This window comes from Aulostomus chinensis, chromosome 16, assembly GCF_037954235.1.
Source record: "Aulostomus chinensis isolate RoL2024-O1b breed Wild chromosome 16, RoL_Achi_v1.0, whole genome shotgun sequence".
NCBI lineage: Eukaryota > Metazoa > Chordata > Actinopteri > Syngnathiformes > Aulostomidae > Aulostomus > Aulostomus chinensis.
The window spans coordinates 3,817,729-3,834,688 of NC_141335.1; the positions used below are offsets into that span (position 1 = coordinate 3,817,729).

Below are 16,960 nucleotides of genomic sequence, written 5' to 3' on the forward strand. Positions count from 1 at the left end.
ATTTGATTCCACCATATAGAGAAAAACAGGACAAATAAAGCTATCCACGTGAGCAGCCAGATTCAGACGCAGCGGGGGAAAGATGTTTCATTGTCATCTCATTTGAACTGACACACAAAAGAGAGATGTGGAGAAAGCAACAAGGACAGTGATTCCCTCCAGTTCTCCACTTTTATCAGCTTCAACAAATGGGAAGTTGTGACTTTTGTGCCATGAAAGAGGACAGGTGTGAAGCTCGAGCCGCTGAGCAAAAAACAACGTGCAGCAGAGCAACGGACGCCTTCAACCTGGACCAGAACACGGCAGCATCAAATAAAAAAGCAGCAGCTCAAACAGTCAATGGAAAGTTGGCGTGAGCCTGAAGAGCTGGCAGCTGGATCAGTTTTATAAAACAACACATGAGCCCACTGAATCAATGCGTTTGCAGATGCATGGATGGACAACCTGGATACCGACGTCAGTGTGTGGGTGCCCAACTGCGAGCTGGCAACGACACAATCAATTCCCACAGACCCACAGGAACATGTGCAGACGTTATTATTCCTCCGATCACCTGAACATCCTGCAGGAGAAAACACTCTCGACCTTTCTGCTCTGAACGTCTGTGCTGTTCAAACCAGACTGATGTAGCTTCACACACAATATAAGATCCTTTTTTGTTGTGCAGCCGAGAGTGAAGTCCTGCATGTGTGTGTTTACATGAGACTCACAAACAGAAGGACGAAGCCCTCCGAGGAGAAAAGTTGCATTCATGCATTTCCTGCATGTAAGAGACACAGCGTCCCTCTGTCTGCCTTCACTTCTTCCTGTCAGAGTATCTCAGCTTCATTAAAACAACAAAGGCAGGTTTACTCTAATTGATTTCTGTGGATAGAAACTATAATTACTCTGCTAATTACAGTCTTGTAATCTTAAAACGCATAATTTCAAGCTTAATTAATTCATCACAGGTCTCGAAACCAAGCGGCATTCCCATATATATCTGTTTTTTTTTTCCTTTTTAATCCATGGACATCATCTGGGATCCCGTGTTGTTGATGTTGATATCTGCTGGAATGTAGGTTGTGAGGTCAGGTTCAAAGGGTCTAATGCAAAAGTCAATTTGACCTAGAAACTAATGACAGCTTCTTCTTTCTTTTTTTTGTGTGGCTTTAGTATGTAACCAAAATTCAACATCTTCCAGATGTCTCAAGTTTATCTTGAGGTATTGAGACTAAGACTCAACATCTGCTAAACCTAATAATGCTAACATTCATACAACACTGGATTACGACATTAATTGAACGTTGAGGTTTTGTTGGTTTTAAGTCAAACGCCGACCGTTAACAGCAACCTAATTTTCATTTTGCATTAAAAAAAACCATTGTGCTGTGCTGTGCTCAAATCAAAACAGCCATAATCCACCAAGTTATATGAAGTGATAACTCGCTCCTCCATAAATATTCCCAGTCTTAATCTTACAGCAATCAAACCAGGTCATGCAATTTCCTATCAATACTTTTAATACACACACACACACACACACACACACACACACACAATCAAATACAAGTATATATCTAGAGGAGCAGCCTATGATCCCAACCTGATGGAACAGCCTTGACTCAGAGCAAATAAAAAAACAACAGACAGACGGACAGAACTCCTCGGAGAGACCTGTTTAACATTCATTTGCTTACTGGTAAAAGTAAATCATGTGGCTGCTATCAAGCTGCTTTCAACACAATTTTACTCATTTCTCAAGTCATCCTTATTAACAAGTAGCCAACTGCTGTCCGTTCTAAACAGAACCTGAATTCAATTGCAATGATCTCACCTGCATCCCCGTTGTGTCTCAGTTAAAAATACATTAAACGTCAAATATTTGTTAGCCGAATTTTAAAGCAACTTCCCTCGGTTGTTTTCTTATTCATCTTTCATCACTTCGCCTCCGTATTTTCTTTCAATAAGCGAGCGAATATTAAATTCCCATCATTTTCTAAGGTGTTCGGCGGCAAACTGACCAACAGTCCTTTCCGGCTCAAATTCATAGTTGAAAGTTAAACACTCACCGTTGGGGCGCCCGAGGCGGGAGGCTGGAGGTCCACTGGCCGGAACGCATCCACCGCCGAGCCGTTTCCGCTCCACGCGGGTGCCGCTAACAGCGCCAGGTTCTCTGTGCAGTTTGGCTCGTGGTCACCGCACGAGATGAAGCCCTGCCGCGCGGACCGCAGCCGCGCGCCGTTCATCCTCCTCTTCCTCGCTCCTCCTCACGCGCTCTGCGAAAGGAGGGGGTGTGGAGGAGGGGAGGGTGATAAGTGATGGGTTCATTCTTATTTTTCTGTCAGGAAAACAGAGGAGAGGTGACAACGCGCGGCTGAGCCACAGAAGAAGAAGCTTTATTTTGACTGCTCTTCCTGAGGCTCCGTGGGTGCAGCCTGGTGCTGAGTGAAGGCTTCAGCAGGACAGAGAGTCTACAATTAAGGCTAAACCAACTATGTTGCTAGTTTCTGGCCAACAAAGGAGCTCAGAGGAAGAGCGTGAATAATCAGTGGATGGGTTCAGTTTTAATGTTTCACCTGGTCAAGTTTTTGTCCCTGAACCTAACAAACCCTTGACGTAACCGTTAACTTCGCTGGAGGCTCCCCTCACATGAATGACAACGAAACAAACAATAAATCCAGATCATATAAATGTGATGGTCTTTGACGATAACACTGGACATTCATATAATCCTCTACGAACAAGAAGCAACAACGCAACCTTCAACTAAAAACAGACACACAGCTTAAGTGAGTCTCTTCCCTTTCAGACACAGAATTTCACATTGAAAAAATAAGGAGGAGGAGGAGCCTGAAATGTGCCATGGACTTGCCTCTAATTATCTGGTCATCTTGCTCCAGAGATGAGTCTGAACCTCTAAAAACCCTCATGGGGATTATGGCAGTTCAGTGCCAGGCTGTTCAGCAGTAAAATCCCTGCAAGACAAGTTCCGATCTGGGCTGACAAGCACAGTTGAAATTGAACTATATGTTTATATAATGTAGTGTTTCGTCATAAACTTCTTTGTTCTACGAGGACAAAACTTGAGTTCTCACATGCTTTCTAATACAACATATGGCATACAAAAAAAATGTTCAGTTTGTGTTTTATTGCAGCCAGCATGCCATCTATAAAGAAGGAATAAACGAGGACCTAATATTGAGCCTTGTGGCACACCACATCTAATACCGCGGTGTCCCGGTTCTCTCTGAGATATGACACACTGCAGCTTTTTGCTTATTAACGAAATCAAACTAATCTAGATTTTGTTTGTACCATCAAATTCAGCTCACATCCAGAGTCTAAAATCCTGCAAACACGGTAGACCTGATCATTTTGGAGCTATTCTTGATTCCTTTTGGGTGTATCTGTCTCGCTGGAGCAAACCTCCCACCATCTTACGGTATTGAAAAAATGAACAAAGTGGAGTAACAAACTGTACCTGAACCAGGACCGTGAGGGAAAATGTCAGAATCCAACACCGGAGTCACAATTATGTCCAAGGATGCAAATCAGAGTTGTAACTTGTTAACAGTTCCGGCCTCTGGAAGATTATCTTCACTTTCAGCTTTAAAAGCCAAGAAGGGATCCTCTGTGAGGAAAAGTCACTGTTTTAGTCCCCAGGTATTTTCTGCAGGCTAGGCTGTGACCCCAGCGGACACCAAGCAACAGAAGCGCTGACCGACACCCATCGACTCCTGACGGTCAGACCCGCATCCTGACGGAGGGCAAAAATTCAAGTTACCAAAGATATTGAGCCCCGACAGCAGCAGGAAGTTACAGACAGCAGATGAACATAGGAAGACATGTTTATAAAGGGGGAGAGAACACACACACACACACACACACACACACACACACACACACACACACACACACACAATATATGGGTCTTTAGGTCAGTGCTCTGATGGAAATTCATTATGTTGATTATCTGCTGACCTGTGGGTGTGTTCACATCAGGGGGAATTATGAGATGAGAACAAACCCTCTGACTGATGAAGGTGAAGCTTTATAAAATAAACCAGAAACGCTTATCACCGTAACACCAGGCAGCAGAGATGACCCAAAGTGATTAAATGTATCTGGACGGCCAGGTCAGGTAAAAGAAATTACTTATCATCATCATCATCATCATCATCATCGTAAAGTACAAAACGTTCACTCGGGATCTTCCGTTTTCGGGAGAACCAACACTCGGGGTGGGAACACTTCTGATTTTGTGCCGTGAGGCCGACTTTATATGAAATAAACTTTCCTCGTAATCAGAAGCGGTTGTTGATCAGATCTTACAATCAGGGCTTCAAGTGCGGAACTAAGTTATTTAAGGTTTCACCAACAACTTATAGCCTACAAGCTAATAATGTATCATCAAACATGTGTCAAACTTTGTCTTCTGGAACGTTGGATGTTGGAGGGCTGCAACGCTGATGTATTCAAGCCAACCTGAAGTTAGCATCACCACGGGTGCATCACCTCACTCCCACCTCACTTTGGCGTGGTGATGTTTGCTGTCCTTGACAACCTCTGCAGTTTCATTTAGCCTCTTGTTAGCAACCACTTTTGTTACATTTTTCTTTTTCTTTTTTTTTTTAATAAAGACACATTAAAAACTTCCAAATTCAGGACAGTGGTTTTTATGGACGTATTTTGAGTACGGAATCATTGTGTTGAGAGCCCAGCTGACGTTTGTTCTGCAGCAGCTTTAACTCGAGTTTCACACCTCAAACATGAAACAGCAGCGGACACTCAGACCAAGGCCAAACACTGCTAGCGTACGTCACATCAAGCTATGTGTAGTCGTCCCTGTTTTTTTGGGGGGGGGGGGTTAACGGCCCGGGAAATCATATTTAACGAGCGTTGAGTGTCGGATGTGAAGCAGGAAGGCTGTAAATAAAACTGCTCTAATCAATATTTTATGAGGACGATGTATGGAGGTACTGTGTGCTGAGCCTCGTTTGAGGTGAGGCCTCCAGTGTGGAGTCTTTTAATCCCTTCACACCGAATTTATGAGAAAATTCAATCAGCAAATCGGACAAATTTACAAACTGTTGCAGAATATAAATGCATCATTGTTGAGTTCAGGCCCTCTCGGGGTGACCGCGTGATGAGTCGGCATTAATATTCGACAAGATGGCTGCACATCACAAGTTTGCCGCGCCAAACTTTGTCAAGAGTACGACTTGAATGAAGTAAATGGATTCATAAAGCAGTCTGAGTCTGGGAGTCAGAAGAACCCCTCTGATAATAAAACCACCAGAACCAGCACGCTCGCCTCCATGTGCGTGGGTGGAGCCGCAGCGGGGAATGGTGTCCTGAAATGCTGCGCGCTTCTTTCCGTGGGGAATGAATGGTTTTCCATTCCACAGCTTCAATTCATCTTTGTGTCAAACCCCACTCACCTTTTCTGTTCATCTTTTTAAATTTACGTTGTTTTTTTACGGACAAATTGTTCAATGAAATTTTTCTCTTCCACCACGTTTCTTTCAATATGATTTCTTTACAGACAAACAATAAAAAAACAAGACTTTTGATAATAATAAATTTAAAGATAATCAGTTTTTGATGAGGACCTTCAGCTGCTGGTTAATACGTCGACCGACAAATAAGGATGAGCATTGTCAATGTGTGGTTGCCATTGGCAACCACCCGAACCCATCTAATCAGCAGTTAAACTGATGGAAGCAGAGAGGGAATGTAGGACAATAAATGACTGACAGGTAGGAGGAGGACACACGTTGTTGACATCAATCAGGACACGTTTGAAGGTCGTCCTGGTCTCTCTCTGGCTGAGCCGGGAAACACTTGAATGGAGACATCAACAGCCTGTGTTCAGCCATGAGGAACGGTTTTCCCGCTCATAAACTCATGTAGTCGCGGATACAAACACACTCCCGACAGGTTTCTAAAAAGAGTCCAGTTAAATTAATGGCACGTCTGTCCAGATTGATCTCTTAACGAACTGGAACGTCTCCTCAGAGGATGAACCCTTCAGATTTGGTAGATTTTACATTCTGGGCGTCAAACTCCTGTCCGCATGGTGAATGTGAGAATACTCTGAGTCTGACCTCACAACTTGTTCTTTTTTAAGTTCATTAATTTTCCTCTAGGGGGCAGTATGACACAGAGGTAGAGTGGCGGTCGAGCAACTGAAGGGTTGCTGGTTCGATCCTCACTTCCCCCAGTGACCATGTCCAAGTGTCCCTGAGCAAGATACTGAACCCCTAATTGCTCCTGATGGCCCGGCAACAGACTGGCGACCCGGCCAGGGTGAACCCCGCCTCTCACCCAATGTCAGCTGGGATAGGCTCCACCCCCCTGTGACCCTTAGCAATATAGAAAATGGTAGGATGGACGGACGGATGGATGGACGGACAGATGGATGAATGGATGGATGATGGACGGATTGATGGATGGATGATAGAGGGATGATGGATGGATGGAGGGATGGATGGATGATGGATGGATGATGGATGGATGATGGAGGATGGATGATGGATGGATGATGGATGATGGATGATGGAGGGATGGAGGATGGATGATGGATGGATGATGGATGATGGATGATGGAGGATGGATGGATGATGGATGATGGAGGGATGATGGAGGGATGGAGGATGGATGATGGAGGATGGATGATGGATGGATGATGGATGATGGAGGGATGATGGAGGGATGGAGGATGGATGATGGAGGGATGGAGGATGGATGGTATTTCCCTTTGACAATTCACAGTATCTTGCAGCAACTTCTACTTTCAGACAGCGTCGTTCTCCAGCCTGCTTGCTACCATGGACCAGGGCTCCAGGCGAAGGTGTCAGACGTGGGATGATTTGCCGTGAGGTCATCAGAGGAGTTCCCAGTGTGTGATCCAAATCCGGGACACCAGGTTAGGGGGACCCCTTTGTGAAGGTCCCCAGAGATCCAAGGATTGGTGATCCAGTCAGCACAAACCACAAAGTTATTTATTTTATTTTTTTGCCAGCAACAACAACAGCAAAGTTTGACCTTTTATTTTATTTATTTATTATTTTGGCTTCAAACTTCATCTCTCCCAGGCCCCGCTCAAGAACCACAGCCACAGTTTTGGGGACAAACTTGACTGTTTTCTGGTGTGAAAAGCAAATAGCAGCATCTCAGTGTCCTTCAGGACTTCTGCCTGATCGGCTGCTGACGCACGAAGCACCCCAATGGACCAGCTGACCTCCTCCAACCCCAAATGTGTGTGTGTGCATGCACGTGTGTGTGTGTGTGTGTGTGTGTGTGTGTGTGTGTGTGTGTGTGTGCGTGTTTGTACCTGGTTTTTGGTACTTATTGGAGAGTTTTTGTGGTGGACATTCAAACCTTATCAGGACCCTTTGTCCTCATTGGGACCAAAGACTGGTCCTAATGTGGCACAACAGAAATCCTGACTTCCTGCTTGAAGTTAGACTTAAGGTGTGAATTGAGGTTAAGTGTGTGTGTGTGTGTGTGTGTGTGTGTGTGTGTGTGTGTGTGTGTGTGTATGGGGGGGGTATTTATGCATAAATGTAGAATTTCAATGTGACTTTTTTTTTCGACTCAATCCCGCTGTTAATGTGGACTCTCAATATTCAAGTAACAGCAGCAGATGAAAACATGAATGAATTTACATTAATTTTCTCTTGTAGATGTTTTGTAAAATTCGCATTACATCTGGAGAGAAACCTGGCTGTCGATGATATTGTGCGTTTGCATTTTCATAATCGGCCCTGAAAAATGCTTTATTGATTCCACGGGAAACTGTTCACGTTGCAGTTGTTCTCATTTGAACAGAGAAATATATACAATAGAGAAATAATGATGGGTTAAATCATGGAAAAATCTCTCCATTTAAAAATAACGCATGAAAAAAAAAACACTTTGTAACAGAAATATATACATATCAGAAGTTTGGACTCTCCAAAATGGCACTGTGTGTGTATCACATGAATCACAGCACAGAGAATTGCTCTCCCATGCTGCAAATATATATTGTATAATAGCTGTAAACCTTTAAAAACAAACACGGGGTAATGAAACCAGTTCTCCTCTGACTCAGCTTGTCGTCATCCTGTTGTTTGCCTCTTCAGCTCCCGTCCATCTGCTCCTTCGTCCACCTCCCTCCCTGTAACTTCTACCTTCAAGGTTCTTTCTTTTGTCGTCAGCGAGAGAAGATGGGCGCTTGACATAGGACCTGCGTGACGACAGCAACGGGGAAAAAAAAAAGAAGAAGCAATCAATAGAAAACATGATCACGACGAAACCCATCATTGTGTGCAGAGCAGCATGCATCTTTCCCCTAACAAAAGACGTTATTGGCTGCTGGCTGCATGAAATAAAATGAATCCACAAACGTGAATTCAGCAGCTCATAAAAGTCAGCAGCGTATGGAAATCTAGCCCTGCATCCGTGATATAACTGAGGACTCTTTTGTTTTGGTGTGATGTGCTTGAGGTTGAGCAAAGTGTCCACGAGAGAGCGAGAGAGAGAGAGAGACAGAGAGAGAGAGAGAGAGAGAGACTCCTCATTGATGAATTGGTGCAGGCAGTGTGGTAATCCTGATTGAATCATCTGTCAACCCTCTGAGCTAACATGCTAACCCCTAGCAGCCCATGCTACCAACCTCTCCACCCACACGTCTCCACGTTTCGCCACTGATGGCGTCATAAATATGTTCAAGCTCCCATCATAGAGTTCTAGTGCTGGGATATTGTTGTTGCGGACGCACAAAAGGCAAGCACTTTTTTGTGCTTTTACGCGTGTTTAGCATGTGCGACCAGCAGGCTTTGTGTGCTGTGGTCAGCCGCTCTTAGCAGCGAATTAAGACGTCTATAAAGTTCTCAGTTGGCATGTCATTCTTCTTCAGATAACAAGACTAATTAATGGGCTCATGCTTTCCTGGCCCAGCTGCCGGGGTCACGCGCGTGACCCAGCCCAGCGTGTGGCAGCTACCACGGGACCTCGTTAAAGTTCCGGTGTTTGTTTGTTGTTGTTGATTTCCTACCACTCACCTCCTACAAAGTCATCATTGATGTTAAACATCTGCTTTCCTCCTTTGCTCTGTCGTAATTACTCCAGCCACTAGAGGGCATCTGTCTATTCAACACAAACCCAAAGCTTATTTGGGGGGAGAGGCACTTGCGTTTTTTTGTTGTTTTTTTTTTTTTTTTGTGTGGACTCATCCCGTTGTTTCTCCCAGGAGTTGAAAGCCTCAGCTTGGAAACAAAGACACACAGTTCAAGTGTTTGTTTGACAGCACCCTCTAGTGGTCACTGGAACCACCAGCTCCTGACATTCTTACTGGGAGTAAAAGAATTGTTCCCTGACACAGACGTCAGGAAACGGATGGAGTAGCGTTTGTTCTAACAGCCTCAGTGGAGCTAAAATCTCCAACTAAAGCACCGATACTGTCTTCCTGCACTCTTGTCCCTTTGATCCCGCCTCGACCCAGTTCTCACACACTTTTGTAATGCTCATTTGCTAAAAGAACAACCAGGTTCAGCAGTGACAGCGACCTCGACGGCTTTATTAAAGTGGGCCATTGTGGAGAATTAATGGCTGATCCACGGTGGATGAATGTGTTTTGTAACGCACGCTGTCCAGGTGAAAGTGGAACGCTGCCAACACCTCCCTCAGCTTTGAGACAGGCGTCATTAACTCCTCGCCGCATGACGACTTGCAACCTTTCATCGACAGGATCCAAGGCTAGAAAAGTAAACAGGCTGTTTCTGTACTGCATCATCAGAACCACGATGGAGGTGGTGAGAGTAGTGAATACTTTAATTCACTACTATTAGATTTACTACTATTATACTATTAGATTTACTACTATTATACTCTTTGAGATCACTGGTTCGATCCCCACTTCCCCCAGTGACCATGTCCGAGTATCCTTGAGCAAGATACTGAACCCCTAATTGCTCCTGATGGCCCTGCAATGGGGCGGCACGGTGGTGCAGTGGTCAGCACTGCCGCCTCACAGCAAGAAGGTTGTGGGTGGAGCCCCAGCTGGAGCACAGGGTCTTTCTGGGTGAGTCTCCATGTTCTCCCTGTTCCTGCTGGGTTCTCTCTGGTACTCCAGCTTCCCCCCACAGTCCAAAGACATCAAGAGGGACCAGGTTAATCCAGACTCTAAATTGACCGTAGGTGTGGCTGGGAGAGCCAATGGTTGTCTGTCTGTATGTGTTGGCCCTGCCATGGACTGGTGACCCGTCCAGGGTGAACCCCGCCTCTCACCTGAAGGCTGCTAGGATAGGCTTCACCCCCACCACCACCCTTAACAGATAAGCGGTAGAAACTGGATGAATAACGGATATACTACTTGATTTACTTCTATTATAGTATACTTCTGTTTACTGCTGTTTCCCACACATATCCCTTGTTCTGTGTCATCAGTTAAGAAAGCATCCGTCAGGTGTGTTTCCCACCTGTGGATTCTGATAGAATTGTATTTCCTATTTCCATGTCTCGTACCGGGTGAGAATCAAAATATAACTGTTCAGTTGGAGGTATTGACATTTAGTAGTACTGTAGTACTATATTACTCAGGATATCGTAGAATAAAGTATAATGTGTGTATAATAATGTGTGTGTGTGTGTGTGTGTGTTGAATTGCGTATTGTTTGTGTTAAATTGTTTACCAGCAATTACCAACTTATTCCAGAGGGGGGCAGTATGTGTCCAGTGTCTGTAGCTAGAACCTGCAAATTAAGAAGAGGACGAAGAAGAAGACGAAGAAGAAGAAGACGAAGAAGAAGAAGAAGAAGAAGAAGCCGCCGCCCACAGCTGTTTCTATCCATTTACACTTACATCTTCATTAATTTTTATTTCGTAATATTCATTGAAGATGTCTTCGGAGCTTCGGTCAGAGTTGGAGAAGTATCTGGAGACTCTAAATATCCAGACGACCTGCGTGGATCACAAGCCGGTACGACCGAGTTTCAGAAACTGTCGGTTAGCTTAATAAATAAAGTTATTATCTTCTGTCGAGGAGGAAGCAGTAACGTTGTTCTAATAAAGTAATGACTTTGTTATGGAGGGTGAGATTCTAAAGTAAAACACCATGCGAATGCTTGTGTGGGACGAGGAAGCTATCCTGGAACACTGTGTATCGAGAACTGAAAGCAACCGAATTGCATCGTAATATCTGTCATTATTATGTTTGTTTGCTCACTGTTAGCTGTGTAAAGATTCTAAAACATATAAGAAATGATGTTATGGATCGGCAGGACTCTTTAATCTGTTCGGCGTCATTCAATACACTGACTGGCTCTTATTTTATTGTCGTTTCAGCTGTGGAAGTTGTGTGTCTTCTTTAACACGTGGACGCTGTCAAAACGGCTATATATAGAAAACAAAAACAACGTGGCACATTGTTGTTGAGCTGGATTCACCACTAAATCAGTTAAAGTTTACTCCGAGAAATAATTAGCATTTAATATCTGTATGCATAAATAAGATATGAACCCCCCAAAAAACCAAAAACCCACGTATTTTTAAGGAATCTTGTGCCAAAATGTTATGATCCACTAACGATTTCATAAAAATGCTAACTTGATTCGTAACATTTCTCGTTTTGGTGGCATTTTCACACCTTAATAGAGTATCTATAAAATGCATAACTGTAAATGTTCATTTCAACTTTAATGGCATGTTTATTCGCATCTGGATCTGCTTGGTTTTCTCTCCGATCAGACACGTTTCACCTGCACAGGCCCACTTTGTCCTGCAGGCGGCGCCAAGACACAACATTACATTTTGATTTGCTTAAGAAAAAACTTTGGGACCCGATTAAAAGATGTAATGGAACATTCAGACATTTTTAGAAAATCTGAAATACACAATGTTGCTCTGGGTGCAGTGAAGGCCACATCAAAACCCTGATTTAGTTTTCTCATGATAAAATCTGTGTCTTTGAAACCTTCCTTTCCTCAGGTGTTCACGGTGGAGGAAATGATGCCGCACCTGCAGGAGGTGAGCGGAGCTGTCACCAAGAACCTCTTCCTGAAGGACAAGAAGAAGAAAAGCCTGTGGCTGGTGTCAGCTCGCCACGACCACCAGGTGAGCGCAGTCCTTGAACGTACCATCACAGGAACACTGCTGCCCCCATTTCTCGTTCACCTGCTCCCATCATCCTCTCTGTTCCGCCGCAGGTGAACCTCAACGACCTCGCCAAGAAGCTCGGCATCGGCAGCGGCAACCTTCGCTTCGCAGATGAGGCAGCCATGCTGGAAAAACTCAAGGTGGGAACGTGTCAAATTCAAGAACGTCTAGAACCAAAATAAAGCAGCTGCTGCGCTCTGAGCTGTTCATGGGCCACGTTTGTTTTTTTCAATTTGGCCTTTAATTTGCTCTTTGAGGATAATGACATTTTTAGCAAAACTTGGCTGATGCAGAAGAACCTGCTTGATTTATTAAATGTCATTAAATGTCTGGCCAGGTGGGTCAGGGCTGCGCCACCGCTCTCGCTCTGCTCTTCGACAAAGACCAGAGTGTGAAGTTCGTCCTGGACCGCGACCTGGTGAAAGGAGGCCATCAGATGGTCTACTTTCACCCGATGACCAACGCCGCCACCATGGGGCTTCGACCAGACGACCTGCTGCGCTTCCTCAAGGAGACGGGACATGAACCCATCCTGGAAAACTTTGAGTAGAAGGAAACCTTGGCCTCTGGACCTAAAACTGGGATATGAGCAGCCTGCCGGGAGGAAAATGTTATAAAGGTGTGTTGAATTTCAGCAGGACTAAAAAAAACACAAAAAAAACAACCTGCAGAGACACAAGAATCCCAGAACATGAACAAGTCAAGCTCCACAGGTCGAATTAGCAAAAATTATGGAAAAATTGAGGACATAAGCTGAAGCATCTGTCTGCCACTGCATGACATGTTCAACGGAATCCTGTTAAAACAAGCTGCAAAACGGAAAGGGAACATTTTTTATCTTCTGATACAGCCATTGAGGTAGAAGGTTTAGTTGGAGACTTTACACAAATGAACCTCCCAGATTTATTCGGCTGGGCATATATTCCACGGTTTTAGCCCGTTTCTGACCTAATTTTGAGCTGCATGGCTCCTTTTAGAGTCGGGCAGACTTCCAAGTTTTTTTAGGCGCCGCGTGCCGGGCAGATTAAAGGTGGAGGGGGGACCACTGGAGGAATTTGGGTCGACTGTTTCAGGCTCTACACAGCTGAAGCAGTCGACTCCTGAGGGTGAAGCCTGCACCTGTGACAAGCGACTAATGGCGTTTCTGTTTGGTGGATCAGTATCATATCGCTGGTTGAGCTGTGGCAACAACGTACAGACCTCTTTAATCCTTCCTCCTCCTCCTCCTCCTCCTCCTCCTCCTGAACATTTAGGTTTATTTGTTCCCAATCTGCCTTTTCTGTTTGGCTTAAATCTGTTCATCACATGACCAGATTGTTTAACTCGGTAAATATCAACTGTGGACACTTCTCGTGTGAGTTTCTTTGATTAATTTCCTTCCTTGGATGTGGACGTGAAAAACCTCGACGGGGTTTTTTTGGAATCTTTGTCGAGTCATTTTGCACCTTCATCCTTTGATTTAAAAAAAAAAAAATAGACACGCCTCACACTTTTAACCACCAATGTGGGAGGTACGTTTTTTTATTTGAGGCAAACGTTTTCCACAAAATGACAAACTCCAAAGAAGAAAATCCACAAGTTAAGTTTTTGGTGGTTGTTGGCCAGTTTAACGGACCTTGGTTTTATGAGAGAAAAATACAATATTAGAAGGAGATTTGCAGATAGAAAAAAACAAACTTGTAATAATCACAAAATGGCACAAGGGTGTGAAAAGAGGACGGTAAAATATGAGAAAAAATGTAGAATAAACGTAATACCAGGAAAAATAATGCTGGATCCCTCAATACGCTTCTGTTGAGGTTTATTCAATCATAATTTAAATTTAATCTGATACGGAACGATACGTGGTAAATGAAACTTTCCCTTTCGCAGGAACATTTTTACACCTGGAACTCCAGTTTATTTGCTGGTTCTCTGGGAAAGTTCCTGCAGTGGAAATGTGGCTCCGCCCCCTCTCTCTCTGCATTCTTCACGATGGTGTGTGTATTGTTGTATTGTTGTATGAAATTAGCAAATGAATAAACGTTACACACTGACGCTCTGTTCCCAGGCATTCTTTCACACGCTGTGTGTGTGTGTGTGTGTGTGTGTGTGTGTGTGTGTGTGAGAGAGAGAGAGAGAGAAGGACCTTCCTGTTGTTTTAAAGAGTCTCTTTATTATGAAATATCCTGGTGATAAGATGTATGAAACTCTGCTGCTGCTGCTGTGCCACTGAGCAAGGCACTGAAGTCTAAACTTTAGAAAAACAAAACAAGTTTAAAACGTATAGAAATGACGGAGATGGAAAAGCCAAACAGAGGCAAGGTTTTGTCTGAGTTTGGTACAAATTTTAACACAATGTTACAAAAGTTTTCAAAACTATGCTTGTTTCACTGCAAATGTCAGACGTTACTCGCTGAGGATAAAACAAGAACATTTAAAAGTTTGGGGGAAATTTAATCATGGCTGATCTTGTGTGTTTTTTTGGCCTCTTCAGAGGGATGATCTCTTTAAAAGTCACCGTAACACATCGGGGGGGAACTTGAGACCAAATAAACTAGCAAGAGCCGGTTCATCTTTTATTGCAATACTTCTTTTTTCCTCAAGAGGCAACAGTGAGTGACCGCGCCCCTGAGGAGCTGCAGTGACAGTGGGCTGGTCCTCACAGAACCCGGGTAGATAAACTATCAATCCCTCTCCCTGGAGCTCTTCACCCGACGACTGTCAGTCTTGTGGGCGAGGGAGTGGCGACTAATGTCAGCCACTTGTGTCTCGTTCTTTCACGATCCAAGTCATGTGACCACAGGCGACAGTTTGAATGTAAATTGGGAGCTTCACTTCTGGCTCTGCTCCTTCTTTACCTCAACAGATTCACGAAGTACCCACATCACTGTTCAGTACTCCTAGCTCATGCTAAGGAAGTTAGCATTTACTTGTGTCAGCCAATAGAGGTGACCCAACTTTCTGGTAGCATACTGCCCCCTATTGGTTTGGTGGATGAAATTTGAGGCGTTAACTTGTTGAGATTAGCCTCAAACTGTTACCGTGAAACGCAAATGTGAGTCGCGCCTGAAGGAAGAGAAACTCTGCCGCCGGAACACAAGGATGGCTCACTTTTATCCATTCCAGTATTTGTAGCGGCTCTATTACATGAGCCTGTCCAACAGGTTGGCGTCACATGCGAGTTTCATCGAACGGCTTACAAGATTAACGGCTGCTCAGAGCTGAAACAATTAATTTCCTCGAGACAGAAAATTAATCAGCAACAACATTCATTACAAATAATCCTGTTCTTCAGGAGAACCAGCCAGACATGCTCCATTTCCAGCTTCTTGTAGCTTGTTACTGTTTTTGTTGAAACACAATTCAGAGAAAAACTAGCAAATGGTAGGCAGCTTTAGGGAAGTGGTTCTCACAATTTCCTGATATCAAGCCCGAGAGACCAATCATGAAAATATCAAACAGATGGTTAAGGAGTTAAAATTAGCGAGATCGCCACATTTCTGTTGCTACGGTAATGTATGACGCCAAGAATTCCTTTCAAGGGAAAAGATAAGCAAAGAGGAAGTTTCTGACAAACTATGTTTCATCTGAGCAACTTGAATTGCTATCCGGAAAAAAAAAAACGGGTCCTCCTTGTTTCCTAAAAGCTGCAGTTAATGACGCAGCTAAAAAGCAACTACGGTGACCTCTGAGTGACCTCTGACGGCAGCTGACCTTTGAGTGACCTCCGGAGAGAGAAAAGGAGCATTAATTCCTCTCTCCGTTCTCTCACACTGTCTGGTTTCCAGCCGTTGTGGTCCTGAACTGCAGCTCTATCGCCGTGGCGACGGAGCGCAGCCTGGTCGCCATGGGAAACAGTCCAGAAATAAGCTGTCATTAGACACCTATGTGTGCGTGTCTGTGTTTGCCTCTCCCACATATAATAACAGTGATAGAGAGCGCAAAGTCAAAAAACAGTGTGTGTGTGTGTGTGTGTGTGTGTGTGCGTGCGCGTGTGCGTGTCTGTGTGGTCTAGACTCTCATGATGTAATTGTCTCTTCACAACCCCCCGTCTGCTGGAGGATGAGGAGTAACAGCAGCAGCAGCAGCAGTTTCTGTGTTTGCAGTTTTCAGTTGCAAACCAGATCGGGGAGAAGGAGACGTGTTCTTTTAGCTCCTGTCACGAGCGACCACAGTCGTTAGCATACATTAATATTGATCAGCTCTCCTCAAATGGTCAAGGATGAGTGTGAGGTTTAAGGTTTAAAAACCATCCTTTAAGTCCCCTCATCCTCCAAATCTCTTCTTTAAAAAGAAATAGAGCAAATCAGATGACGCCCATGTATTACGCCGCACGCATGGGTCATTTCCTGTTTTTAAGCACAAGTCAAGACTGTTTTGTTTTTTTAAAAACCACCAACAGGCTTGTCTGAAATAGGAAGAATGTATATTGTAATTATTACAAACAAAGACGGAGGCATTTTTTCCTTTATGACTCATGTAAGCTGGAAGCAGCACGACACATGCAGGCTGCCGCACACAAGAAATGTCAACACATTGTTTGGCTTTCACGATATGAACTTCATTCACTCTGACATTCTCAATCATGGTTGCATCACGTACCGCCAGCGTTCATGACTCACCTGAAAGTGAGAATGCCTGAAATCTGAAACCGCTCACTCCAAATTGAGGTAAATGTGTATTTCAAACACATAAATATGCTCAATCATAGGCTCTGTCGGCTTCATATTAACAAACAAACAAGATTTAACTGCCAGGCACACTGTCCGCGTGGGCCTCCTGCTGATTTGCTCATGAAGTCTCTCTTGGCCTGTTGGCCAAATTACGCATTGTTCTTGTGTGTTTTTTGTATCCC

At 44.2% G+C, this 16,960-nt stretch overlaps 2 protein-coding genes across 2 annotated transcripts in view; one reads left to right on the forward strand and one right to left on the reverse strand.

Annotated features, from left to right (window-relative positions):
* LOC147247204 (melanopsin-A-like) overlaps positions 1-3,782 on the reverse strand; it is a 29,326-nt gene extending 25,544 nt beyond the window's left edge. The window contains exons 1-2 of the mRNA XM_086180142.1: positions 3,464-3,782; positions 2,052-2,258 (exon numbers count right to left, since the gene is read on the reverse strand). Coding sequence (XP_086036268.1) covers positions 2,052-2,228 — 177 coding nt within the window. The 5' untranslated portion in view covers positions 2,229-2,258; positions 3,464-3,782. The remainder of the gene's footprint in view (positions 1-2,051; positions 2,259-3,463) is intronic.
* Positions 3,783-10,741: 6,959 nt separating this feature from the next.
* On the forward strand, positions 10,742-14,146 carry prorsd1 (prolyl-tRNA synthetase domain containing 1). Its single transcript, XM_086180310.1, has 4 exons — positions 10,742-10,948; positions 11,956-12,081; positions 12,174-12,263; positions 12,461-14,146. Exons 1-4 carry the CDS (start codon positions 10,868-10,870, stop codon positions 12,671-12,673), a joined length of 510 nt encoding a protein of 169 aa, XP_086036436.1. The 5' UTR covers positions 10,742-10,867; the 3' UTR covers positions 12,674-14,146.
* The last annotated feature ends 2,814 nt before the right edge of the window (positions 14,147-16,960 follow it).

Coding starts and splice junctions, on each gene's coding strand:
- prorsd1 (XM_086180310.1), top strand. CDS start 10,868: ATGTCTTCGGAGCTTCGGTCAGAGTTGGAGAAGTATCTGGAGACTCTA. Junction 12,082..12,173: donor CAGCTCGCCACGACCACCAG/GTGAGCGCAGTC, acceptor GTTCCGCCGCAG/GTGAACCTCAACGACCTCGC. Junction 12,264..12,460: donor CCATGCTGGAAAAACTCAAG/GTGGGAACGTGT, acceptor ATGTCTGGCCAG/GTGGGTCAGGGCTGCGCCAC.